This window comes from Daphnia magna, linkage group LG9 (assembly GCF_020631705.1).
Source record: "Daphnia magna isolate NIES linkage group LG9, ASM2063170v1.1, whole genome shotgun sequence".
Taxonomy (NCBI): Eukaryota; Metazoa; Arthropoda; class Branchiopoda; order Diplostraca; family Daphniidae; genus Daphnia; species Daphnia magna.
The window spans coordinates 81,767-108,931 of record NC_059190.1 but is presented as its reverse complement, the minus strand read 5'-3'; the positions used below and the strand labels follow the sequence as shown (position 1 = coordinate 108,931).

At 41.0% G+C, this 27,165-nt stretch overlaps 4 protein-coding genes and 2 long non-coding RNA genes across 14 annotated transcripts; 4 read left to right on the top strand and 2 right to left on the bottom strand.

Moving 5' to 3' along the window:
- Positions 1–1,603: 1,603 nt before the first annotated feature.
- Positions 1,604–2,958, top strand: LOC123476016. The gene is made up of 4 exons (XR_006651583.1): positions 1,604–1,631; positions 1,695–1,792; positions 1,859–1,939; positions 2,000–2,958. It is a non-coding gene; the product is annotated as an uncharacterized LOC123476016 (long non-coding RNA).
- On the bottom strand, positions 2,500–6,384 carry LOC116931234 (peroxidase). The gene is made up of 14 exons (XM_032938789.2): positions 6,223–6,384; positions 6,022–6,076; positions 5,575–5,938; positions 5,263–5,480; positions 4,994–5,167; positions 4,686–4,891; positions 4,385–4,589; positions 4,122–4,319; positions 3,928–4,057; positions 3,687–3,866; positions 3,444–3,612; positions 3,157–3,358; positions 2,933–3,038; positions 2,500–2,713 (listed from the first exon to the last, which is right to left on the bottom strand). Exons 1-14 carry the CDS (start codon positions 6,304–6,306, stop codon positions 2,644–2,646), a joined length of 2,361 nt encoding a protein of 786 aa, XP_032794680.2. The 5' UTR covers positions 6,307–6,384; the 3' UTR covers positions 2,500–2,643.
- Positions 6,385–7,404: 1,020 nt separating this feature from the next.
- Positions 7,405–11,293, top strand: LOC116931233 (chorion peroxidase). The gene is made up of 14 exons (XM_032938788.2): positions 7,405–7,566; positions 7,713–7,767; positions 7,851–8,214; positions 8,309–8,526; positions 8,603–8,776; positions 8,851–9,062; positions 9,196–9,409; positions 9,497–9,694; positions 9,773–9,902; positions 9,970–10,152; positions 10,242–10,410; positions 10,487–10,670; positions 10,767–10,872; positions 11,081–11,293. Exons 1-14 carry the CDS (start codon positions 7,483–7,485, stop codon positions 11,148–11,150), a joined length of 2,361 nt encoding a protein of 786 aa, XP_032794679.1. The 5' UTR covers positions 7,405–7,482; the 3' UTR covers positions 11,151–11,293.
- Positions 11,294–11,378: 85 nt separating this feature from the next.
- On the bottom strand, positions 11,379–13,013 carry LOC116931238 (protein SMG9). The gene is made up of 5 exons (XM_032938805.2): positions 12,475–13,013; positions 12,235–12,417; positions 12,026–12,178; positions 11,580–11,945; positions 11,379–11,511 (listed from the first exon to the last, which is right to left on the bottom strand). Exons 1-5 carry the CDS (start codon positions 12,951–12,953, stop codon positions 11,433–11,435), a joined length of 1,260 nt encoding a protein of 419 aa, XP_032794696.2. The 5' UTR covers positions 12,954–13,013; the 3' UTR covers positions 11,379–11,432.
- Positions 13,014–13,115: 102 nt separating this feature from the next.
- LOC116931232 (rho GTPase-activating protein 12) lies at positions 13,116–23,050 on the top strand. 7 transcript variants are annotated; one of them, XM_032938787.2, is made up of 14 exons: positions 13,116–13,259; positions 15,118–16,755; positions 16,836–16,992; positions 17,070–17,270; positions 17,335–17,568; positions 17,734–17,961; positions 19,446–19,571; positions 19,664–19,839; positions 19,935–20,100; positions 20,583–20,710; positions 20,771–21,012; positions 21,099–21,655; positions 21,729–21,909; positions 21,973–23,050. In XM_032938787.2, exons 2-14 carry the CDS (start codon positions 15,146–15,148, stop codon positions 22,212–22,214), a joined length of 4,248 nt encoding a protein of 1,415 aa, XP_032794678.2. In that variant the 5' UTR covers positions 13,116–13,259; positions 15,118–15,145; the 3' UTR covers positions 22,215–23,050. The 7 variants fall into 7 exon arrangements, with proteins under 7 accessions (XP_032794678.2, XP_032794676.2, XP_032794674.2 ...); XM_032938785.2 differs by having other exon boundaries at positions 13,116–13,485; XM_032938783.2 differs by lacking the exon at positions 13,116–13,259 and adding an exon at positions 13,572–13,885.
- A 226-nt stretch (positions 23,051–23,276) lies between these two features.
- Positions 23,277–24,509, top strand: LOC116931239. Of its 3 annotated transcripts, none has more exons than XR_004398842.2 (5): positions 23,277–23,527; positions 23,586–23,752; positions 23,810–23,931; positions 23,998–24,189; positions 24,267–24,509. It is a non-coding gene; the product is annotated as an uncharacterized LOC116931239 (long non-coding RNA). The 3 variants fall into 3 exon arrangements; XR_004398840.2 differs by lacking the exon at positions 23,277–23,527 and having other exon boundaries at positions 23,534–23,752; positions 24,267–24,376; positions 24,472–24,509; XR_004398839.2 differs by lacking the exon at positions 23,277–23,527 and having other exon boundaries at positions 23,534–23,752.
- The last annotated feature ends 2,656 nt before the right edge of the window (positions 24,510–27,165 follow it).

Genomic DNA, 27,165 nt, shown 5'->3' with positions numbered 1-27,165 from the left:
TGCTTAGTTAACCAAATTTTCGGTAATTTTCTTCCAACTTTTAGGCAACCGGTTCAACGAAATGGTAACATATTTTTAGTCGTTAAGGAAACAGAAATTTGAAATCCGCTTTTTTAGAATGCTTTCCATGATGAGATTATGGAAGATTCAATTGCAACAACTTTTAGTTGTTGCTCAGCATGATAGAAATAGCTTAATATTTCTATTCTTTTCTACATATTTTCACCTTGAAGAATTTGGCCATTTAGGCAGCCTTGGACTATTATATATCATGTTGTTTTTAGCGAGTGAAATCATGCAATTAAAGAAGCCAAAAAACCAACTACGAACCGCCCAAAACGATGGAAGTATTTCAAAGTAATTATTTTTTGTATATGTAAAAAAAATTGTACATTTAATTTTTGTGTAAAACTTAATTATTGATTTCTGCATACTCATCTTTTAGATCTTAAGTTGACGCTCAATAGCTGTTTGCTCTGCATAAAAGTCGAATACCAAAGGATCAATGCGTCGGAATTGCCTGTTCATCCACATTCGATGAAAATTTTACTCATGAATGTTTCATGGAAGTAGCTAACCAATTGGAAAAATCGCATTGGTAAATCTTATCCTTCTCATAAGTTTCTAACGAAGGTGGCCAAAAAGACTTAAATGTTCAGTTGGAAACAAACGAATCGTCGGGAGCGTATGAGAGGCCATTTGACGGCCATTTCGATTGAACTTTTAACAACCTCTTGCAGTTCTATCATCATTCAAAGCTTTAATGAGTTATTATTTTAAAAAAGTAGGTTAAGGTCTTTTACCCATTCGCTATTTTTTTTTCCGGCTGGTATTCCATTATATGGCTAACGGGCACGGATCTTAGTAGTTCTTGTAAGCAAAAAGGATCTGAGCCATAGCCAAGTAATAGGGATTGCATCAAAAGAGGGTCGGGGTAATTGATTCAATGGTTTGGGGGCCTTTATAATGATCTCATATGTGTGTTGCATTAAGTTTTAAAAAGTTCATTTATTTTAACAGGCGCTAAAGTGTCCCATGTTGTAGCTGGATTTACGGGCGGACTGTTTAGCTAGACGGGAAAAGGTACTTTTATGATTTTCAAATCCATGTGGCATGCATGTGGCTTGTATGATGAATTTATCACGATTTGATTTATATTGTCTAGTCACAATTTGGAACGTCAGCATCGCAGCAAACTGAAACTAAAAGGAAATTCACCGACGAAAATTCCTTAAAAAAAGAATGCGGATTCATTATTTTAAAAGCCTTTCATCGGCAAGGTAATTGTTTTATCTTCTATTTTGTTTACTCTTGGTTGGCATAATGAAATTCGCTTGTATTTACTAACTTTCACATCTTTCTATTTTTAACTTAGCACTTGAAATACAACTACGGAAACAAGCCCTCTTTATGTATGACGAATGTTGAGAGGGTTCCCGAGAAGGATCTGTGGCATTTCTTTGCAACGCGTGCTAAGTGAGTGCTACATTCCGCCTGCGTCAGTTGAGCGAGGGAATGACACTGTCGAAGGAAATATCAAAGGTAAAATTCATCTATTGATGCGTGGATATTATGACTATAAATTCTTTTTACATCCGACTGTTTACCAAAGATGGTCCTGGTCCAGACAGGTATGCAGTGTTCTTCAGGGATTTACAGTTATGCTTGAACAACTTTTGAATGTTGCTGTGTAGTGCCACACTGACCGGAAACTCTGAGAATGCAACTTCAATTTACAGGAGAATATTCAAGTGAAGAAGCTTAAGATGTTGCTATTTCACGCAATGTCCCTGTATGGTATTATACTTTTGTTTTTGATGTAGCAGTTTGGCAGTAACAGATTGTATTCTCTTGTAAGGGACCATCACCTACTTGTATATAACAATGCAAATCTGACCGTGAGAATGAGTCGTAGCCCAGCATAACACCTCTATACCAAGTAAATATTTTCATTTAATCTCACACTAATAGCATACTGATTTCTTTCATCTTGATCTAGATACACCTAGAAAACAGAGAGAAGAACTCAACATCATCAATGGCCAATGACGATGGCATCCTACAGCCAGCTTCGTTAAAGGGAAACACCTGCAGCGCAGGTACCGTGGTTTTTTCTATTGAGTTATTTGGTTAGATGGATAGCTGTTATCCATTGTCCTTCTGCGTTGCCCTCCTAGCTTCAAGTCCGGCTTAGTGGCATTAACAGGAAATGCTTTGTTAGCAACGTTTACGTATAGATAAGGTGATTTGGTCTTGGTTGTGTACATTCCCGTTTGATGGCGTTCGTCATCTAGGCAGTTGGGCTCATTTGGGTCATGAACCCTGAGAACGCGATTTGTATTGTGAAATCTAGGGATAGCACGGGTTCACAAAGGATGACCGTGGAAACTCGAAAAATTCCGCATAATTTCAGCTTATGGTAGCAGAATGTACGAATCAGGAACGAAGGACGGGTGAACTGATTTGACCAACGAACAATGTTTTAAATGTAGAATCAAATTATTATTCTCCGCAACCGGTTTATTTGCTTAAACCTCTTACATGTACATGAATACTGTGTTAATAACCCGCAATCACCAAAGAAAAGAAGCCACGATTGGCTAGATAAGTCTCCCAAAATATTCATGCACCTGTCGTGAATGGTTAGAGCGGTAAGAATTTGGGAAAGTCGATTCCTGCCAAACTACTGCATGGTACTGGCTTGTTTAACAAACTGAGGTGGCCAAGAACCGAATTATCCGTACCGAAAAGTAGAAGAGAAAGAAAAATGTTCATCAGAGATCAGTTTTGTAGGTTAATTAGAAAGTATTTGGCTAATTATTAAGTTGCCATCCCGAGACAATGAATTCCAATGATGAACAAAGTCGAACGAATTATTCTAATAATAATGATTTTAAAAATGTGCAAAAAAAAAAAAGAATGTGATACGTACTCGTCAGGAACTCGGAAGGCTTTCGGTTGAATACGGGTGATTGAACCGTCGCTGTTGTCGCAAATAATTTTAGCCAAAGACACTTTTTCGATTTCGGCCAATTGATCTGAAAAGAATAAAAGGAAAAACAACGTTGAGTTTTACGAACTGGATGTAGCAAGTGTCGTATCGTTGCAAGTCCACGTCTTGAGATCGTGTTTGGAAAAAGAAAAGGTTTCGGTTACTTGAAGTTAAGGCGTATGGTTGGCCAATGTTAGATGTGTAGAAGAAACGATCAGCCCGTCGTAAATTCAAAAATTGCAATGCAAAAAGACCGGCAAACGTGGGTCCCAGCGCAGCGTTGGGTAAAGGCGTTTCAACGACTCCGCCGATGAACAAGTCTATGTCATAGGGGTGATTGTAAACGGACGCGAGTGCACTGACCACCTGCATGAAAAGCAAAATGACGTTATGAATCGGAAAGTCCACTGCCGATGATAAGAACTCGTATGCCAATGAAAGCAGTTAATACTTCAACTGGCATTTTATGCAGCAAATGATCAAATTGAATTGGTTGTGTTTGTAATCCGTAATTCGAATTCAATAAATGTGACATCCAGAAGTATGAAACTAAACCGTGATCTCTTCCTCGTTGAATATTTAATGAGATCAAATCAAGTCCAAGTGTTTGTCCTTTTGGCCTGTAAAAATTTTAACGATTTGAGTTACCTTTAATTGAATTAATTGTAAAGTAACACGTAATAGGAATAATAACTTGAAGAGTTGACTAGTGATGTCGTCGGCCATACAGTTGTCAACTGCCATGGCAGGAACTTGTAGGAGACCTCGTAGCGCATCGTCCATGAAATTTGGTTGGTGCATCCTGAAAGGTTCGTCAAACGAGTCGGACAGTGTGTAGCTGTCTTTGCTGTGTTGTCCACTCTTGTCAAACAATCTAATGTGGTGATATTGGTTTAGTCTGAACTTCTTGTTCCTTGACATGCAGTTGTCACTACCTGATGAAGCTTCTCAACTGAGAGTGACCCATACGGAAAGCGGCTGTAGAAAATTCCGTGGCAATGGCTGGATCGGTATATGGGCTGTACGGAAACTCCCCACTCGTGACCTGGGCCGCCCTTTCCGGACCTAATTGAAAAAAATAACGTGGTTTACACGAAAGTAAGTGAAAAGCTATGAATTTTCAAAATACCAATCATGACGGGCAAGTATTCATTGTAGATGATGTGCTGCATTTCTGCGATGACGATCCGTCGGGCGTGTTGATAGTAGAACTCGGGCGTTTGAAACGGCGCAACGATGTGCAAGTTATCCACGATGCGATTGTGCTCACGAACCCAAATCGTGTGCATCAGAGTAAGTAAGGGCTGCTCGTTAACCCTACCATCGCCTGGTGAATTGAAAATGATCTTATAATGCAATGCAAGTAGATTATCGTAAAAATCGACTACTAACCTGCATCAAAGCATATGGCCGTACAAGTTCCACCCGTAGGAATGGGAGCATTGCAACAATTAGGTTTCAGGGGTAGCATCTGGCGATCGCCATTAAAGGAAACCTTCATCCGACCGTTGCCATTGGGGTCTCGCAATTTCTGTGCCGTGGCTTCGTCACTGCCGTAGACGTTTGAAGCGTCAATCCAATGCGTTAGACTGTTCACCTAGAATAAAAATTGGACATTTTTATCTGCAGAGATCGTCGAACGAGGAAGCCAAGCCAGGATTAGACAAAAAGATGGGGTAAGAAATGGACATACATGATGCCTTTGCGTCGGTGTGTTGCCGTTGAGATCTTTACCGAAAATGGAACGAATAAAATTCATACAAGTGACTCGACCTCTGCCCGATGGATCATATTTCTTATCTCCTCTAGGAATGGCGATTGGAGAACATTCAGGATGAGGTGGAGTAACGTCAAATCCCGTTTGTTCCTGTGAGCAGCAGTGGAATTCAGTTCCATCACCTGTTAGATGAAATTCATTTCATTTCAATGGGAACCGTACAAAGCCATCAGAGTGCGGAATACTAATAATGTACGACTGATGAAAACCACAGGGAAACTTACTTCTTGTGAACGTTGGGGTAAGAGTGAGGTCGTGATCGAGAAACTGTCCCCATTGCATCGTGAGTAGAGTCACGCTGGGATCGGGCACAGTGTCGTTCACCGTAATAGAGGTGGAGAGGAAGCGAGGGTTTGGTAATGGGTGCCCGAACACAGAGGTACGGAATTTGGACACATCTATGTAAGCCAATTAGATCAAACAAAGTCCGTCACAAGAACAAATTCACTAGAAAAATTTATGACTGGAATTCAGATGACTTTTTAGTACTAACTGTCTGCGTAAATGTTGTAGCTTGTAAGTCGCCGAAAGATTGTTCCAGCTTGTCCGTATCTGGGTTGGTAATTGCTGTTACACGAACCGTCTATGGTGCGGAATTTGGAATTGAAGTCACACGGCGATAGGGGAGGAAGTTCAGCCTGTCTATCTGTGACATTGGATGACGTAGCCAATCTACTAACCGACCCAATTTTTCCTGCCGGAATTGCCAATCTATTTAAGAAAGACATGGTTCAAGATATCAAATTAACGAATTAACTTTTTTATAGGGAAACAAAAAAATTTGGAAAAGGAATTATGAACTGACCTGTCGCTCAAGTATTGTCGAGCCACGTAATCAACAGCGGCTTCTTTGGATTGAGCCATAGCTGCGGGATTGTGTCGTACGAAAGCGAAACGTGCCGAATACTTGGCAGCAGGCGACAACAAGGTACCACCATTTTTGTCAGAAGTGCCTTGAAGCATGAATCGATTTTCATCCTCTTTAGCTATACGCTGTTCCAGCTGCTTCCATTCTTCTACGTATTGCTGGCCAAATCGTAAAGCTTCTTCAATTTGCTCCGTCGGAATGCTGGCCACCATTTCTTCGGCCTCTTGTTCTTCTTTCTTGGCGGCAGCGGCAAGAGCATCGAAACGTTCGATGAGGGTCGCCAAATAATTTCTGTCTAATTCTGTTCATTAAAAATTAATTAATTTGAATTTCTGCTAATTGTGTAGGGAGTCAAGTGTAAGCAAGACTATAAGAATTTTTTACCTTCATTGTTGTTTGATCGCACATCAAGCTCCGGCTCCTTCACTTCGCTCGCAACCTGGTGGTAAGTAAAAAATTAAATTTGTTTCTTTCATTTCAATCTTGGGTGAAGTATTTCTACGAGACTATATTCATCCAACTTGCCAAAGTCTTTACACGTTTATTATGGGCACTTGTATTTTCGAATTGAGGTTTGGTGCTTACCGATTGGCTCGTCAAAGAATTTGCGAGCATCAATATAATTAAAATGTGGCATGGACAGCGGCCTGCGAGAATCGGTCGAAGCATTTTCACGTTTTTCGACGACGTTACTGCCTATTTCACCGTTGCAGGATGTGTGGCAGTTTGAACGATTCACTATCATTCATAGAGGTGAATATATATAGCCCACTTCCTAGCCATTTCATGTCGGTACCTAATCACGCAGAGCAGGAACGCACCAAATTCCAATTAAAAATAAAACAGCTGTATCTATTGAGTTAGGGCTGCTGGTTGTTTGAATTTGTGTGGCCAAATCTATTTCTCTGTTGGGACTCGATTAATTTGATCAAACATTGGGCTGCGAGGCAGTGTTAAGGCCTCCAGTCACGTACTCCACATGCAGTTTACTTAATGCGTTTGGCGATATTGTCAATATTTACACTGCATCTGTTGCTCACTGCAAAGGGTGGCATCCTTAAACATGGTAATTTCACCCGACTGACCCTCACCTTCAACTCACACAGAAAGTCTAATTTTTCTTTTAGCAGCTAAACTAATCAGTCAACACCAACCACCATTCAGGCAATATTGACAGACTGAGCAGATGGTCGCTCACAGATAGACAAGGTGTAATTTGGTGCAACTGATGTGTTTGTAAACCAGTCCTCCACGAGCAATATCCCAACAGGTCAATGTGACACAGTACGAATATTAGATGTGCTATGATCCGCTGGCAGATATTTAATTTTCAAATGCACTAGGAAACTGCACATGAAGAACTTGGCCAGTAGCATAAACATCGCCTCGCAGCCCAATATTTGAATAAATTAATTGAGTACCAACAGACCACCACTATCCGCTCAGTCTGTTAATGTTGCCTGAATATTGACTTTCTGTAACAGATGCATTGCATTCATTGACAATATCGTCAACACGCATTAAGTAAACTGCATGTGGAGTACGTGACTGGAGGCATTAACACTGCCTCGCAGCCCAATGTTTGATCAAATTAATCGAGTCCCAACAGAGAAATAGATTTGGCCACACACATTCAAACAACCAGCAGCCCTAACTCAATAGATACAGCTGTTTTATTTTTAATTGGAATTTGGTGCGTTCCTGCTCTGCGTGATTAGGTACCGACATGAAATGGCTAGGAAGTGGGCTATATATATTCACCTCTATGAATGATAGTGAATCGTTCAAACTGCCACACATCCTGCAACGGTGAAATAGGCAGTAACGTCGTCGAAAAACGTGAAAATGCTTCGACCGATTCTCGCAGGCCGCTGTCCATGCCACATTTTAATTATATTGATGCTCGCAAATTCTTTGACGAGCCAATCGGTAAGCACCAAACCTCAATTCGAAAATACAAGTGCCCATAATAAACGTGTAAAGACTTTGGCAAGTTGGATGAATATAGTCTCGTAGAAATACTTCACCCAAGATTGAAATGAAAGAAACAAATTTAATTTTTTACTTACCACCAGGTTGCGAGCGAAGTGAAGGAGCCGGAGCTTGATGTGCGATCAAACAACAATGAAGGTAAAAAATTCTTATAGTCTTGCTTACACTTGACTCCCTACACAATTAGCAGAAATTCAAATTAATTAATTTTTAATGAACAGAATTAGACAGAAATTATTTGGCGACCCTCATCGAACGTTTCGATGCTCTTGCCGCTGCCGCCAAGAAAGAAGAACAAGAGGCCGAAGAAATGGTGGCCAGCATTCCGACGGAGCAAATAGAAGAAGCTTTACGATTTGGCCAGCAATACGTAGAAGAATGGAAGCAGCTGGAACAGCGTATAGCTAAAGAGGATGAAAATCGATTCATGCTTCAAGGCACTTCTGACAAAAATGGTGGTACCTTGTTGTCGCCTGCTGCCAAGTATTCGGCACGTTTCGCTTTCATACGACACAATCCCGCTGCTATGGCTCAATCCAAAGAAGCCGCTGTTGATTACGTGGCTCGACAATACTTGAGCGACAGGTCAGTTCATAATTCCTTTTCCAAATTTTTTGGTTTCCCTATAAAAAAGTTAATTCGTAAATTTGATATCTTGAACCATGTCTTTCTTAAATAGATTGGCAATTCCGGCAGGAAAAATTGGGTCGGTTAGTAGATTGGCTACGTCATCCAATGCCACAGATAGACAGGCTGAACTTCCTCCCCTATCGCCGTGTGACTTCAATTCCAAATTCCGCACCGTAGACGGTTCGTGTAACAGCAATTACCAACCCAGATTCGGACAAGCTGGAACAATCTTTCAGCGACTCCTGGATTTCAACATTTACGCAGACAGTGAGTACATATTGTAGTTTCTTACAAAAAAATCTATAGAAATCGTCTGTATTTAATGTGTGATGGAAATGATTAGATGTTGCCCGATTTCGAGTTAGTGTGAACGGTCAACCACTACCCAGCCCGCGACTCATCTCGACAACGATTGTCCTGAACGACACTGTGCCTGACCCCAGCGTGACTTTACTCACGATGCAATGGGGACAGTTTCTCGATCACGACCTTACCCTTACGCCGACGTTTACCAAGAGTACGTACGAAGAATATTACAGCAGCTTTGTAACTGTACGTTTGAGATCACAAAATGTATCTTGCACAAACTAGGTGACGGATCTGCTGTTGAGTGTTGTTCACGAGCACAGATAGGCAGGGACTTATTTCCTCCCCCTCATCCTGAGTGTGCTGCGATCATGGTTCCTACCAACGACCCCAAATACAATCCAGATCCCAGTTCAGCCAGCGTGACTTGTATGAATTTTGTTCGCTCTACGTTCGGCAAAGATCTTAGCGGCAACATACCACGAACACGACAACACGTAAGTTCATTCCTCATCCAAATACTTTAAACCAGGCACCTGTGAGAGAAGCATTTCGTTAAAAGTTCTGGTTGCTCTTTATCCAATGTCTTTAGAAGAAAACAAACATCTAAACGTATACCTTTTGATACAGGTTAACGCCCTAACGCATTGGATCGATGGTTCAAATGTCTATGGCAGTTCTGCAAGTCATGCGGCAGCCCTGCGAGATCTATCGTCGTTTAATGGCAAATTAAAAGTGAGCTTCATCAACGGTCGCCAATTTTTGCCACCCGGTCCAAATTGCTGTCCGGGAGGCGCTGGGGCTGTTTGGCCAAACGTTTGTACTTCGACATGCTTCGATGCAGGTCAGCCCTGTTTTTCTTCCATTCATTTAGTTTTTCTTTCTCTTCTGGGTGACTTCAATTTATTGTCATGTTACCGTTTCCATGCAGGCGATGAAAGAGTTAACGAACAGCCATTGCTAACTGTCATGCACACGATTTGGGTTCGTGAGCACAACCGTATCGCAGATGCTCTTTATCGAGTGGCTCCTGGTCAATCGTCTGAATTCTATTACCAGCAAGCCCGACGTTTCGTCATTGCGGAAATGCAACACATTATTTATAACGAATACTTGCCTGTTATGATTGGTATGATACAAACAAGACTTGTGCGACAGCCATCGCGATCGTTCCCATACTAAGCTCTGCTGTGTACTTGTGTCACAGGTCCAGAATTGGCTGCTCAAGTGAATTCTCCAGAGTATTACTACTTGTCCCATTTGAACCCTGCCATTTTCACCGAATTTTCGACAGCCGCTTTTCGCATGGGCCATTCTCAGTTGAGGAGTTTTATCAGGTAAAACGATCCCTACCGAAACGGTTTTTCTTGTATCCATGCCCACGGCATTCTTTTTGCCTAATAGGTTGTTCCAGAGTGATGGAAGGAGAGACGACGATCAGAGCTTTTTACTGTCAAATGCATTCAATGAACCCCAGAGAATTCTGAGTCGTACTTTTTTGGACAATTCTCTGCGTGGCATGTTACAGACTCCTGCCCAAGCTGTGGATCACTGCTTTGCGGATGACATTACCAGCCAACTTTTCAAGTAACTTGTTGTTGCAATATGGCTACATGCTTCATTTTTCTTCATGATGTTATACTAAACTTACGATTCATGACGGGGGAAAAATTCAGACCAGCCGGCCAAAGACTGGGATTTGATTTGATTTCGTTGAATATTCAACGTGGAAGAGACCACGGCTTGCCTCCTTACGTCTGGATGTTATACTATTTAACAGGCAATTACTTACAACAGTCTCTACCGTTCACGTTTGACCAACTTGTACCCCGAATTCCCCTGGAGGTGAGCCTTGCTGTTTTTGCCTTTATGTTTTCTTGATCCAGCTATAACGTCAAAAATCTTTCATACCAATGTGCAGGTGGTTTCTGCAATGAAAAACGTGTATGCCCATCCACGTGACATTGACCTATTCGTTGGTGGTGTCAGCGAGAAACCTTTGCCAAAAGCTGTACTTGGGCCAACCTTTGCAAGCATGTTTGCTCTGCAATTCGTGAACTTGAGACGGGCAGATCGTTTTTTCTACTCTTTTAATCTACCCTTTCGTAAATTTTTCATTTTCCCATTGACATTTAAATGAAGTGGATAGAAATTAACTCCTACTTTTTCGTGCCAATTTTAATCATTTCGTATCTATCTAGATCAATTTGCCGAAATTCAAAAAGTATCCCTTGCTAAAATCATTTGCGACAACAGCGATGGTACAATCACCAACATTCAGCCGAAAGCCTTTCGAGTTCCCGATAAGTACGTTCATGGTTTTTCTCTTTTATTTATTTACTCATTAATGCTCTTGCCTTGGCATAGTAGATGCCCTTCTTTTCACAGCAAACGATTCATTTAGTCGCTTAATCTCAGTCCAGTTCGTGACTAATTAATAATTTTCTCAATTTTTTTTTAAATCTTATGACTCATCGATCGCCTCACCCGGATGAATTTCGTTCGTCCTTCACAGTTTTCTCAACAAACCAGTACCGTGTGGGAATTTGCCAGGGATCGACTTTACCAAACTGCTGCCTTTATAGTCGTTTTACAGGAAACTGCGAGGAAATATATTTTCGGGGAAATATCCTTCTCATCAGTTTTTCTTGGTGGTGGCTTGGTTTAGTATGTTACAAAAGTCGGTTTTAACGAATAAACAACCACAAAATGGTGCTGGTGAATTAGATTCGACCCGCTTCCTGTCTTTTTACAAATAGAAGAAAAACTCGAAATTGAACCAAATCCTGTAGAGCAAAATAAAAACGTCTATCTGCGGACAAGTTTCTTTTTTATTTGAATCCGGTATAACGGTTGAAAAGGCTCATTTACTGCAATAACCTGGCGTATTCCATCATCAACATAGATTTTCTTACTGCTTCCCAAGCTTTGATGGAAAAAGAAAACCTTTAATCAATAAAGAAACACTATTAAACTACATTTTAATTAACTACAATAATGAATCTTAATTGTACCAGGATTTTTCAGTGAGGCCGGTGGGACCAAATGAATGTCTGGGAAGAGCCAGCAACTTTGCTTTTAAAGACGGAATGGTTTCCTCGTAGCTTGTCCATTGATCGTTGGCGGCTGTCCAGTCGACTAGTGAAACAAAATTGGCTTCGTCATCAGTTTTCTGCAAATCACCAAACTGTTCGCTTGATATTTGGAGTCGTGATTTTTTAAATGCCATTTTATAGAATTTGTGAGTTTGTTTCAGCATCTCAGGGACAAGATCGCTCGGTTGAGCCCGATTGTAAATCGTCACCAAATGAGGCATATGATCAGCAACAGTATCGTCATTGGCCAAATTAGGTTTTAGCATTTCAGCCGTTTGGAGTAACCTGTCAGGATCAGCAATGAGTTTTCACCTTTAAATTAGTCGCACGGCCAAAATAATGGAAAAAAAAAGAAAACTTAAAACCTGATGAGGTTGGGATCTCCCAGAGAATCTTGTACAACAATAAGAATGTGGCATATGCAGTAGAGGAATGACAATAACTGCAACGATTCTACCTCCACCAATGTTCCAACACAGGATGATTCCAACTTTGGATGAATCTCCTTATATCCATCTCTGAGAAGAAAGATAATAGTAGAATTTCACAATAAACTTGCAATAAAATTTTCTACTTGTTGTAATTTGTGGCAATTTCCCTTTCTGCAATTGCTGCAGAAAGTAAGGGTTGGCAGTCTAACCAGATGATTCGATCTCCAGTTACAAAGGCATCCAGTCCTATTGTTCCAGTTAAGCCTTCCATTTGGAGACTTGATGTTGCAACTGAGAACACTGTTTGCTTTACAAATGTCCTACAACTATAGAGGCAGAAAATCAAAAACCATCTTTAATAATAATAATAAATTGTCCCATACTTTGAAGATGCTAGATGAGAAAGGACAGATGATTTGCCAGACCACTGTAGACCAACACAACCTATGACTAGAAACTCACAATTGTCGGTAAGAAAATCATGGAGAGAGTCCTGAAATATCAAATCCTTGCTGAGAAATTTGACTGGCGTCGCCATACTAAGCACAGCTGTATTGTCTGAAACATCTTTTCTTGCATGAACCTTGAATGCATCTCTGGATAAATTTTCACCACTAGCCAATGGTCCTGAAGGTTTCACCTGTTGGACGGGGGATAAGCTTCGAGTGTCGTTGGCTCTTGTTTTCAAAAGGATTGTAGGAGGTGCAGCATCGACATTAGCAGCTGGTCTACTTTTACCGCGATAGCCTGAATTATATCCCGAGCGATCTCTTTCATCCCGTGTTGGTCTGTACAAGGATTGTTTGCCTCCATCTCTTCGACTTTTCCCTCGAGAAGTTGAACTCGCTTCCGGCTGCGACATGTTGTTTATTTTTATTTTTTTGACGGAATCAGCAAGTTTGAAGCGAGTAGTTACTATGGTTCTCGTTAGGGCGAATGACATCTAGCGGTCAAAAGACAAGGAACTCTAAAGTTGTCTGCTGTTCCATCTCTCTTTCTTTTAGTGCCTCCTTCACAGTACACATCCGCTTCATTCGCATACGGTGATCGTACCACGGAGCCAGCTCATTTGTTCCGTGTTCTTTTAGCTGTGAAACTGTACAATAGTTTGTGTCTGTGTAGTCTGTTCCATACGAGTGCCGAAGAAAGGCCATATGCATTAATGAAGGCAAGTCGAGGGGACATTCTGCCAAAAATTTTGGCTTATCCTAGTCATGTCGTCGTCGTCCTCTTTCACTCTATTTAATTACTAGTTCACTATTCTGCTTCGACGAGCTGAGATATTGTCGACCGTCTCTTTGCATATCATCAGTATATATTCCAAGCACTGGCGCTTGGAAGCCTGAAGCGACTATGACCTCGATCCGTTGTGGCCGCTAATGTTGCAGCGCCAGGTAACTAACAAAAAGAAAAGCTCCCGGAGGTACGAAAGGCTTGAAAGAGCCAAAGGGAGAGCCCATACCCATTGTTAAGCCTTGTTGTTGTTACTGTCTGTGCTATTCTTTTCCCTTGTATCTTCTTTTCAATTCAAAACATGAAGGAGAGAAAATAGTTTGGCAATGAGTACTTGGATGAGGTTCAATAAGCAAAGTTTCGTAGCTGTTGTTTTGTTCCCTCTTCCTAGTGATGGCCGAATGACGTCATCCGAGGAAATTGTCGGTAGTGCCAAATAACGTTTGCAGCAACATGTTGTGTTTTGTTCGTTATTCCTCGTGTCACATGACTTGCTCCGTTAGATCCATCCTATCGACCTACGACGAAGAAGAAGACTGCCGTTATAACCGTCGAAATAATGTAACCGACGCTTTTTCTCCCTTTTATTTTGGTGTTTTCAAAAGCGAAAATGACCATATGGCGCATTACATCCTTGTCAGCTGTTCGATAGATTTATATCACCACCAACCCGTTAAATTGCACTTTTTTTTTCTTACCATTTGAATTCATTTGCAGTCCAACCCGTTTCTTTTTTTTACGTTCTCTGCGTAGCTTCCATTGTGCCAAGAGGCGTATTCAGATTCGATTCAAAGTTGATATCATAAAAATTCAGGGGAAAAAAAGGTGTCAATGGTCTTCGTACAATAGGCTGAAAACGGAAATTATAATAAATACCACGTGATATAAAGAGAAGGTGTGAGCAACAAGTTGCCAAACCCGATCGCCTACCCCACCTCCAAAGTTCTCTCTGCTCCGGAGTTCTCCACTGGAAAACGCTGCTGACATTCCACAAGTGTTTTGTTTTGTTTTTTCTCTCTGTTTTTGGGTTTCGTGGGAATTCTATCCATAATTTTTTCCGTTTTCATTCACGCCCCCGACTTGAATCCCGTAACTGGTACTATTCAATTTTGGCGCATGTGTGTTTCTGTTTTTTTGGCCCGCATCTAATGATGAGAGAGGTGAGGTTCTATAATTTTTTCCATTCCATTCTGCTCGTTGCCTGTTGTACACGACTGGAAACCACCAACGGGTGTTATGTGGAACAACGGTTGTTGTATATGTTTACAAGTCCATAGTAGCTGCTGCAGAGTGTGTCTTTATTATTCATACTGAAGGTTCCAAGTCTCCCCAAGAGTTGTCCACACAGTTCTCTGTGAAGGGTGCGTACCTGCCCACCCTTTTGCACTACCATGATTAGTGTGGAATCCATTCAATGGTATCCCAGTGATCTATTTCACTAAAGTGCTACAGTTTAATTCTAGCTGCTTGAAAGAAGAAAGCAGTATTTAACATGTCTTTCTTTCAAAATAGATACTGCAAAATCCCGTAATGGCATGATTATTTTCGTGAACTACATGGTTCAACAGATAAGTTTGTGTAAACAATGCTCTCAGCTTGGCTTAACAGGCAATCGTAATGGAGTAGTTCAAATTCCTTAGATAAGTTTATCAGCTTTAAGTAAACAGAGAAAATAAATGTGTGTGTAGGTGGTGGTAATCAGCTATGTTGCCTTCGTTTTCCTCATACATCTCCATCCGCTGTCAAAGCACCCACCTGAAATGTGTATTTTACTGTTGTGTCATCAACACTAGGTGCAGTCCTGCAAGAGAACCAGGACCAATGGCCCCCATGGAGTCTCAAGGCTGGAGGAAGAAAAGCACAGTAACAGTCCTCTATAGTTACTCTTATCCAGTGTCAAACTCCACTGGCACCAGCAGTCAGGATGGTGAAAACGAAGTGTCGATGCAGGAAGGAGAACGACTGATTCTACTGGAGAAGAGTAACACAGATTGGTGGCAAGTGCGAAGACCAGGAGATAAGAGTCAACCCTTTTATGCCCCTGCAAACTATCTGCAAGAAGATGGGATAAGCAAGGCCAAAAAAGCTATTCCGTCTTCCCAGTCTTCCTTCAGCAGTGGCGAATCTCTGGCTTCGACGTACGGCCATAATGCCATCAATCCATCTGGTCACAATAAATTGAATGTCAATCGACGTCACATTGGCCTTTCATCGGCAACTTCCGCTTCAGTCACGCACTTGAACGAGAGCCGCAGTGACGATTGCTTGCAATTAACTTCTCGGCAACAACCATCTGACAAGTCATCTTCCAGCGTTAAATGGTCCATCCGGCAAGCGGCAAACTCCGAGCTTCGTAAACAGCGATCTACCTCGATGGACGCCATCATGTTTCTTGAGCTTTTGGAGAATGAAATAAAAGACATGCCTGGCGGAGGTGGAGCTAGTGGAGATGTAACGAAAAAAGGCAAAAATCACAACAGCGAAAATATGCACAACAGGAGCAGTAGTAGCATCGGCAGGCAATTGAAAAGCGAGTCTTTGGTCGACAGATTCAAGAAGCCGCGAATCTCAAAAGATCTGTGGGAACGACGAAAATCTTGGGCTGTAGAAGAGTCAACTCCTCCCCCATCTGTTCACTTGATGGGACAGTCCTCACGCCATCATCGTCATCCTCTGAAGGAAGAAGAAACAGCCAACATCAATCCGAAACATCATCACCAGCGCCGCTCAATGCAGTCGCTGTTGGCGGCTCCGCCACTGCCACCGCGTCTTTCTGCCCAGCAAGAAAATCAGTCGAGCTTCGGCAGACTGCGAGATAAAACGTCGACGAGTGTAAACCAACGGGAGTGCAGTGATGCAGGTGACGCTGATAAGAATATTGATAAGGCCCCAGCTCTACCGCCCAAAAGGAATCCCAATCAAGGCGCAGTTAACGTTTCATCAGTCGTGTCAGTGTCACCAGCTCGTCCTGCCAAAGTGGACAATTACTCTCGAGTGATACCTCTGCGATCTGCTGCTTCCGCTGGAGGATCAATCAATCACAACATTAGTGTCGTGTCGAAGGCAACCAATTCCAATGCAGCTAATAACGAAACTATTTTGAATCGTTCTTCCCCTCCATCTTCGTCGCCTCTTGTGAGTCACAATCGCCTCTTATCAGAGTCGTTAGAGAAGTTGGCACAGCAAATTCAGACGCCCCTCTCTTATCCCCACCCTATTCCTCCACCGCGTCGTTCCTCATCCGAATCCATGGAACGATCTGCTGGGAATATGGGCCAGTCCAGTAGCAGTTCATCGTCTCCTCCTCGACTGCCCCCCAAAAATACCAAACCTCCTGTGGCTAAACCAACACCAACTGTTAATACAACCCCCACTAATACTACAAATGCGACCGTGACTACTACGCAACAACACAAACAAACAGCGAACAAGTAAAACATATTATTACAGTTGATTCCGATCATCACGAGTTGTCGTTTCACGTGACCCTGACTTTTTCCCCCTCCTTTAGATTGAGCAATTCAGCATTCAATACCAAAAACGAGGTCAAGGATAATTACGTCAATTTGTTGAGACCTGTGACTATGATCGATACGTTGGACGACATTCAAAGCGACGAATCTGGCATCAATATGAGTTTCAATAATCCGCTCTTTAACGAAAAGGAGGTGAACAACATCGCATCTTTCTTTTAATTCAATTTCATTCCCCTTAATCACCATTTAACTTTGTTTTTTAATGAAAGGACGTGCAAGAAAAAGGATCGCAGGAACAATTGGGATCGAGTGTGGACCTTGAGAGTTCGATTGACGATGCCGTCAGCTTGAAAGCAGTCAAGATATCACGCGGATCCGAATCTAATTTATCTGGCAGCGAGTTGGAAGCCTCATCCACTGAAGATATTTTGAGTTCGAAAGACTCGCTCAATTCCATCCCGTCAGTCAGGGTAAAATCAGTTGCTGTCTTATTATAGTTTAAACATCATTTTCATGCATTGTTTTTTAATGCAGAGTGATCACTCGAGATCGAAAATGAATAACAACAATAACAATAATAATACGAGTAGTCTAACGAAGCCACCGCCTGATTCCCCGGGTCCTCGGCAACGGCCCAGACGAGAACTGTTTGAAAACTGGTCTGAATATGTGGACCAGACATCTGGCCGGCCGTTTTATTACAATAACGAAAACCGGGCCAAGAGTTGGAAACCACCAAGGAGGATAGGAACCAGTCCTATCACTAGGGTGAGTTTTTTTTTTTTGTTTTTTTTTTTAATAATTATTGTTTCAGTTTTTTTTTGGTTTTTTTTTTAATTCTTCTCCATCTCATCCATATGCGAATCGTATCTAGTTTTCTTGCTTCCTGCCGAGTTTTAAATTCGGCTCACATTTCTCATTTGTTTTGGATAGGGAATTTCCATTGAGGAAGAGAAATTTAACGATGGTGATCAACTGTCTAGCAGTGTCGAGTCTCATCATTCATCGACCACTAGCCATCAATCACGTCTGGCGTCTAAAGCAGTAATGGAGGCTCAAGCGGCAAACCGCACCTTACTGGCTGTCCCACCCGGATGGATAGAATCTACAGATCCGTCCACTGACGAAGTCGTCTACATCAACGCCGGCACAGGAGCAAGGGTATAAACACTGATCTCATTGCATCTTTACCATAGCGTACACGTATGCAGCCATTCGAGATATCCTGCGTTTTTATCGGCATGTACATCCCGGGTTTCTGCGTGCGATAACAATTGAATCCAATTTGCAGCCAACGTCAACCACACTCTGTTTTTCTTTTTGCCGAAATAGGAAGTTTTTCGTTTCGTCAGCGGAATTCGGTTCAATTTCCTTAACCAAAAAGGAAATGGAAATCTGTGGTCTGCTGACAAAGCATTTTGTTGAGAATAGGCCTCGCTAGTCAAAAGATTGAGGTTTTTTCAATTCTGTTGTTCCAAAAATATTAGTTTAGTTCTCTCTTAGTGAATGGACACTCGTCGACGTGCATGTCTGTGTAGTTGCGCAGAGGCGCCCGTCCACCATTGGTTACGTTCCATCCGATACCAAACGGCCAGTGAAGATGTTCACTTGTCGATGGAGGGGCGACAATTGATTGGAAGTCAATTCCTCCAATCAAGCCGAGCCGATGATGACATGACTAGAACCTGGTTACAGTCATTGTGTCCCTGTCTTCACCGTGCAAACGCATCGACCGACGAACACGATCAACGTTCGCATTTGGTGGCAAACCAGTCTAGTAGTTTTGCACATTTAGATGGCTTGCCCGACATTCCTCTCGGCGAGACTCATCATCAAGTTTTGGCTGGCCAGGAACTCGAACAAGTCTCAACAACTTCGGATATAACTTGTGTGGACGTACTGGCTTCGCCTGTTATAAACGATATCATTGGAAAATTAGTAGACGTTGTCAGTGTATCGCCAGATTTGGTCTCACAGCGCAGGAAAAGAAACCAACCTCGACAACCAACTCTTCCTCGCATTTCTGAAGTAGCCGATAGCCGTGATTCGACATGGGCTGAAAATGTGAAATTTGCACGACAAACTTGGATTCATTTTTCCGAATGTTGTGAGATTGAATTTTGTCAACCGCTTGATGCTCTAGCGACGAGCCACAATCGCCGCCCTCGTAGTCTATTTTCGGAATCTGGTGATGTCGATGACGAGACGCCTTTACACGCATCTTGGCAGCATCGGCGGCATTCTTGGCCGTTTGTGACTTCACCCTGTCGTTCCAGTTCTCAGTCGAGCAACCGATCGAATATTTTCCTGTCAGCCACAATAGAAGAAACTCCCGTTGCCCACATCCTTTTTCATAACAGTCAATCGGAGACGCTGGAGCCGGAGCACGTCCTGACATGCGCCAATGGCTGTGAAGCGTATTCCTGGAACGATGCACTTATCTGGCAAAACCGACTATCGCATTCTGATAATCTAGCAGAGGTGTCCTTAAAACCAATCGATGCATTTGACCTACAAACAGAAAATGGCGAATTTTTCATTTGTGTTTTTTTTTTTTTTTCCCCGTTTTTCGCGCATAATTTAAGAATCGAATTTTTTTCGAACTCCTAATTATTCCGATTTCTATTTGGTGGGTCATCTTTTAGTGGTATACATCACTGGACAGCGAGGGTCGTGTCTATTTCTATGAAGAGGACAGCAACGAGTCGCTGTGGGCCCTTCCTCAGATCACGTCCGTTCCTGGTTTGACTTTGTCTCCCGATACTGAACCGGTAATTGAATTATTCTCATTAAACAAGATTGATTGATTGATTGATTTGGAACGCTGTAATTGGACTCGTCCTTCATGTCAATCATAACATAGCAGGTCATTCAGCAAGGCGTCTTTTATCCGGAAGGCAGTAAACTCAGTCCAAAAATGAACGAACAACAACTGCCAGTTGTCCCTGTTTCAACATCCAAATGGGATTTAGTCCGTCAAAGGACGTCGAAAGCGGACCGTAATAGCAAAACTCGATCAATGGTCTTGACGAATTTCAGGTAAACAGATCAAGCAGTTTTTTTTTTGCCAGTTGCAGTTAACTTCATTTCCTTTCTCTTACTTAATTTTTTAAATCTCGGATTTGGACCATTAGCGGCTGTGTCGAGGACATTGCCGTCGAGAATATGAGTGGGGAGGCTAGTCGAGTGACGTTGTTAGCGCCCAGCAAAACGGCTTCACTACCTCGCAATATTCAGCCACAATGGCCTAATTTGCATGGGGGTAGCATCGTAAGTGATTACCTGACAAACTTTGATATCGTAAGTTTCAACTCGACTTTTCTTTTCTTTTCCGCTTTTATTTTGTTGTCACTTGTTGGGTTGTTTTTTTAAAGGTGGGGTTGGAGACCATGGTAGGGGGGAGTATTTTTATGATTGCATCGGTGTTTGTACCGTCCAGTTGCGGCGATTAAGTTAAACGTAGCGTAGCTTGCAGTCATGCCATATCTTTCCTACCCTCGAAAAACGGTCGTCGATAAAAAAATTATTTTTGATATTTATGATTTTGATAGGATGCTTTTTGCTTTTAGTAACATATCTAACCTATCGATTTGCACTTTTGATGGGGAAGCTGCGCTTCTAATTGGCTTTTGTGTTTCATCTATTCTGTTTTACGCAGACATCTGCTGTGTTTGCCACTAATCTCGTCACATGCTTATTTAGCTTTTATTTTAAAAAAGAAACACTCTTGGACAAATCGAATAATCATGTTATCTTTACTTTAAAAAACGAAACAAAAACAGAGAGTTCTTCAACAAGGTGTGTTACACAAAACGAAATTGACAGAGAATGGCAAGAAAATACGCAAAAATTGGACTTCCTCGTGGGTAGTCTTGACGGACTTATTCCTTTTCCTCTTTAAAGAATCCACGTAAGTTATTTGTATTTCCAAGCGCTTTACATGAAATTGAAAGCTAATTTCATCTTTTAGCACGAAAATGTCTGCCGCTGCTGGTGGATCGCCGACGGGAACCAACAAACCGGAATTGTGTGTAGATTTGAACGGAGCGACCATCGAATGGGCAGCCGTCAAATCCAGCCGTAAAGGTGTTTTCCAAGTTTCGACCCTTCTCGGCGTCCAGCTCCTATTACAAGACGAAGATGAGACCAACGCTGTTGTTTGGTTTAACGAGATCAAACGTGCCATTCTGCGCTTGCCGTGTGGCACTAAAGGTAATATCCCTATGTGACCATTGAACGACGACACAATTTAAAATCATGTTTTTTGTTTTGTTTTTCCCCACATTGCCGCTATCCAGAAACAACAAATCATTATCCATCGCCATTCCCATCGCCCTTGATTAACACTAGACCCCAAAAATTGTCCTTAGAAAGCAAAAATTTCTCGCCGGAGTTCAGGCACAAACGCAATGACTCGGCAAATTTTCTCAGTCCACCATCTCCTGATGTACCGCAGAGTTTCAGCAACAATAGCAGTTTGGTGAAGCAAGGCAGTAAGAAAAACCGGCTGGGACGGACCAAATCCACGAAAGTGCCTTTCCTGGGTAGTACGGAGGATTTGACGGCAGTTGGTCCAGGAGCCAGCCCGGAAAGACAAAAAAATTTGAGAGACAAATTGCGCAAATTTTTTGTGCGCAGACCCACGGTCGACACGTTGGTCCGAAAAGGCATCTGGAAGGACGAGCCGGTGTTTGGCTGCCATCTGTCGGCACTCTGTCATGCAGATGAGTCCACTGTGCCCAAATTTGTCCAGCAAGTGATTCAACTGATCGAGAGCAAACTGGAGAACATGAAAGCAGACGGAATTTATCGAGCTAGCGGAAATCTTTCACAAATTCAAAAGATTCGTTGCCAGGTAATTCAGGAAAAACAAATTCTCTTCATTTGAATTCTTTTGCATTTTCAAATTTGCTTTCCCCCGTAAACAGGTCGACCAGTACAACTGGGCCATCTTGGAAATCGAAGACGATGTTCATGTATTGACGGGTTGCTTGAAACTCTTCTTCCGTGAACTCAAGGAGCCTCTTATTCCGTGCCCTCTTTTTGAGAGAGCTTTGCAGGCTACGAATTATCAGGGACCTAATCCGGAACGAATACGGCGATATCGAGGTACATTAGGAAAATGAAATGAAATCAATTTAGTTCCAGTGGTACATAATGTGAATGATCTAGAAATCATCGAATCATTGCCTACGGAGAATTATGATACGTTGCAGTACCTTTTGCGCCATTTGCTCAAAATTACGGAATACCGCGAGCATAACCGCATGCACATTTCAAATTTGGCCATCGTCTTCGGACCAACTTTGATGTGGGCGGCCACTGTGTCCAACAACTTGGCGCTCGATATGATGCAACAGAATCTTGTAGTCGAAGCCTTACTCAACAACTACCACAACATTTTCAACAGGTGATTTGTTTTGGTATCCAAGCGGATTCAACATTTAAAAAGTTCGAATAACTTCACTTGGGTCTGATTGCTTAAGATGACTGGAAATGGTCTCTTTCTTTCTCTTGTGGCTTCCATGCCAATATAGGCCAATTAGATAGACTGGCTATTTGTAACTATACGCGCACACGTATCATTATTTCCAATCGCGGCCTTCCTTTCCATTGACAGTTCGAAAGTGTATTAGTCAGACTGTCTTGTATTAACATGTTTAAAAATGCTGTATCGTATGAGATGAGGGATGTGTTTTGTGGATTCCACTTGATGGATTTATTTGCTGCACATTTTATTTTGTCAGCGTATCTTTACCCTTTCTATTCCCCAAGTACAGTTGTTATTATCATAATGTTATCCTATTGTTCCAACGTCGATTGCTGTCCATAGTAGAAAAAGAAAAGAAAAATTCGAATTAGAAAAGTATACTTGTTCGTACGGAGAATTAAATAAGCGATTGCGTGTTTTTTTTTCCGGGTGGGTCACAATTTATTAGTATTGAAATCCTATTTACCATTTGTGCATATCTTTCTCTTGATTTTGCCTTCTTATTTTCTCCTGCCACCATACACCCACACATTCCCGGTTTAGATTGACCTATTGTTTTTCCTTGGCAATAGAGTATGGATTAACAACTGTTTTGGAACACTTTGACGGTTAATGTTGACTTGTCGTTTATTCGTCATGTTTTCTGGATCATTCAGTTGCTGGCAAGTTTACCTATTGTTGACAGTGAAAGAGAGAAATCACACATTCTCAGTTGTGTCATGCTAGAATAAAAATTAAAATAAATCAAATTGCAACGTCCGGCAAGTCCCTCTTAGTTTAATTTTTTAAAACCGGGAAGTACGGTGAACGCCGTTTCACCCACCTTTTTTTTTTTTAGACAACTTTTGTTCGGTAGGAGACAGAGTCTCTTGGGCTAGTTGCCAATAGCCTTTGGCCGCGAATGTTGCTGAACCCAGCAAGTTTTACTCTATGCGACAAGCGGACTCCCACGCCAGCGACGTTCGGATTTACTAATTTTTTAAACTAAAGTATTCTTAAGTTGATAGGATAAACCCTTTCCTTTTTGTAAACCAAGAAGAAATGAACAACTTTGAACTGTAAAACGAAAAAAAGATAGTAATTGCAGGTTGCAGCAGTGGCGTTTGTCTCCAAAAGGCGCTTTGGAACCTGTTGAACACCATAGATGGCCGTAGAATCGCGAGGCACATAACGTTATCAAGTAAGACAGCACACAAGACACAACGTGTCATGGTTATTTAATTTCCTCAAAATTGGGTAAATAGGTTCGAATAATCATTGTAAAAGCACACCTGGAGTATCAGGTTGTTGGTAGTTGTATCTCTTAGATTTTGTTCCATCCAGCCATTTGAAATGTTAAGGTGTTCATCTTTGGAAAAATGAGTTTGTTGAAAACATTTTTTGTTCATAATGCATTTTTTGAAATAACTATGGTTTAGCGGATTTCATTTTCTTATTAGCTGCCAGCAAAGTATTTCTTTGGTAAATGTTTATGAATCACACCTGTTTAGGTTACAAGTTTTACCATTTTTTGCTTAGGTGTCTATGTTTGTGATTGCCCAAACATTCAACGGGAAAGATACAGCAGGAGAATTCAAGCTGTTTCAATTAAAGGAAGCCCATTGTAAATTCAGCTATGCAGTTGTCCAACTATTTTTTTGGTAATAACAAACATGCTGCATTTGATTTGTATCTACAGCTGAAACTAAATGCAATTTCTTTCACAGGTGTAACACATTGTGCTTGTGGCATTTTCAAGTTGTCAGTTACCATAGCGTGATTTCATGTTGTGCAAAACTGTTAAGCAAACCATATAATTGGGAAGTGACCATAAAGTCATTCTAATGGGCGACAGCTACTAAGAGCATGGTCTCATGGAAAATAACAATTCATTTGGTTTACGTTTTGATTTGCAAAAGGTTTAAGACATCAACATTACTATAAAACTGATTTCAGGCCAAATGCCTATATACATTTCTCCTTATTTCTTTTAAAGGATTTTAGCCATATCAGAAAGAAACGCCTCTACTGAAGATCAAGAAACCTTTTAACATAAATTATTTTGTGTTTGGATTTCACTTAGAAATTCTCCCAGAACCTTTTCAAGTAAAAACCTGTAGAAGGATTGCACACATTAATATTTAGTGTAAGTACCATAACCAAAAATGTTTTGTATTGATTTGTTTGTTTTGTTTTTTTAGGCTAATAATCATAATAAATCAAGAATGAGGTTTCAGAATGAGGATGGATCTATTTATGCAGACGTTTGGAAAAACGATTGGAAATACCTATGAAATGAATAACATTAGCTCGCGTTATGGTATTTGTTATACATAAATTAAAGTGCATATCTGGGCTCCCTTGTTTTCTGTGGCCCCGTTTCCCCTTGACTCATAATAAGCCCGTAGGGGGTCATGCCCCTACTGTACGGTATATATAAAAACAACATATATCGAGGTTTGGAGGGCTCTGGCCGGAAAGGGGACGTGGGGGTCCTCATGGTTCGATGAAATGCTTATGGAGGGCTATGTCGCTACCCACAAATCCGAATTAAAGGTTAATCGCTCCTGTAAAAATGTTCCAAATCTTCAGCTCTTCTTCCGGCTTCTCTTAGCCAAGCGCTGGGTAATCTCCCCGGTGAGTCAATTGAGGCAGTGTCTCCCCCTGCCTTGGTTGACAGCAATTTTTGAAATGGTTACTTAACCTTTTAAAAGTTGCAAAATATTTTTTCATGTGGAGAATTGTCAATAAAAATTTTGTTTTACATTAATTTTGAAAAACTTGTCTTTCATACTTTCTTTGTGTTTACATTCTGTACAATTATGACCTTTAAGGATTGGACTCTTAACACTGATGAGATGGCCACTGATGTGCAGTTCTTGTACTAAGATTTCCAGAGTGACTTTGAATTTTTAGCCCTGGAGTTGGTAATTTGCTATTATACGTACTTGAATCTCATACTTACGAGAGTTTTATTTACCTGCAGAATGATCTTGTATACAATGTTTGTATATATCAGTTTATCAACTGTATTTTAATTGCTTTCACGGATTATAACTCATTCGGGTATCGATCCCTAAACGTTCAGCGTGCATTGCCGATGCTCAACCGTTGAGCCATGAGTTACATTAAATTTTGCACTAATATTAGAAACAAGAAAAGATAATATTGTAAAGGCAATTTTTAAAGGCTCGTAAAACTATATGCTAACCTGAATAACCTGCATTCAAGGTTCGTAGCTTTGTGGCAGAACATTGGTGTACGGATTCAAAGGTCTCGGGTTCAAATCCCGGCTGAAGATAACAAATTGAATGAAAACGTATATTGTAATTCAGTTGCGGTTCTATTAGATGGATTTACATCTTAATAAGAAATTATCTTGAATTACGCTGCAAATATTAATCTAAGTCCAAATTTGTTGAAATCAATTAACAAGAAAATATTGAATAAATCTTAACATATGTTATGGCTCAGTGGTAGAGCATCGGCATGGAACGTCGAAAGTTTAGAGTTCAAATCCTAAAAGAGTTGAAAATTTACAATAATTGGTAACATTTTCAGTAGAACAGTATGTGTGAGATCTCTCTGCAGGGAATGCCAATGGTTAAAGTCCGTTGCAAAGAGTTCAAGTAACAAAATACGCATTCACGCCGATATATCAAAATGAACATTTTATTAAAATTTGTTATGGGATATTATATTAAACATTGCCAAAATATCCGTCCCATTACTTCGTAATGGGGAAAGTTTCTCGACCCGACTGGCGACGTGGAAGGTAGACACCTGGGAAGGTTGGAAGACCATGACACCAGGAACCCGCAGGGAATTGAACCGCGGACCTTGGTGTTGCGAGGCAGATGCGATACCTTTCTGGCAACCCCCCCTATATCCCCCCCAATTAGTATTTGATCCCCTATGTACAAATTTGCACAGTTCCCTTAATGTATCGAAGACTTAGATATCTATCAAATATATCTCATAGCTCAATAGTAAAGCGCTGGACTGGAATGCTGTATACCTTGGTTTCAAATCCCTCCCTGGTGTAGTGGAACGCAGTGTCTATGATAGATTATATGTAGTGTTATAAAATTTCCGAGCATGCAATCGATGGTTAAGAAATCCCAAATGTGACGTTATATTTTAATTGTTTTTTATTAATAAACAATAAATTGAGTAGTGTATCATAGTATTATCATGGTATGTGTTCAACTATACGTTCTTCATCTGAGTTATAATGTTCCAGTATATGCGAGCAATAGCACCGTTGTAGAATAGGACTTTAGAGATCTCTAGTTTAGACACTCTAACTTTACTTTGAGATTTTATATCTCATAACTCAGAATTATTTTTGAAGACATTGGAATTATGCGAACGTTTTATTTTCCACGTGGAATTTGTTTTTACGTAGGCATATAACTTAACTCTTTAGGGAATCGAACCCTAAATCTTCGGCATAGCGTTCCGATGCTCTACCATTGAGCCATAAGTCATACATTTTTCGTATCAACTTTTACCAGGAGCTCAAAGTTAACTGGTTCACACTTGTAATAGTAATTTAAAGTAGCACAAGTAAATTACCAAAACGCTTTTAAACAATCAGTGTTAACATCAATAAAGTGAATTAAGAAACATAGTGTACCTTTTACCTCTGATAATATTTGATCCACAAACATCCAACACCACAATCCAATGTTCACCAATTAAGCCATGATTCGTACTTAAACGTTTCTTTAATTTATAATTTCTCCACTTATAATTTATTAAAGTAGTTTATGTAAACGATATAAAGCATTCGACATAGTTATTATATTATTATACAAATGTTATATAAGTCTTTTGAATACCTCCTGGTAATTTAAAAATGCCCTGTTTACACTTGAGATTATATTGTAACA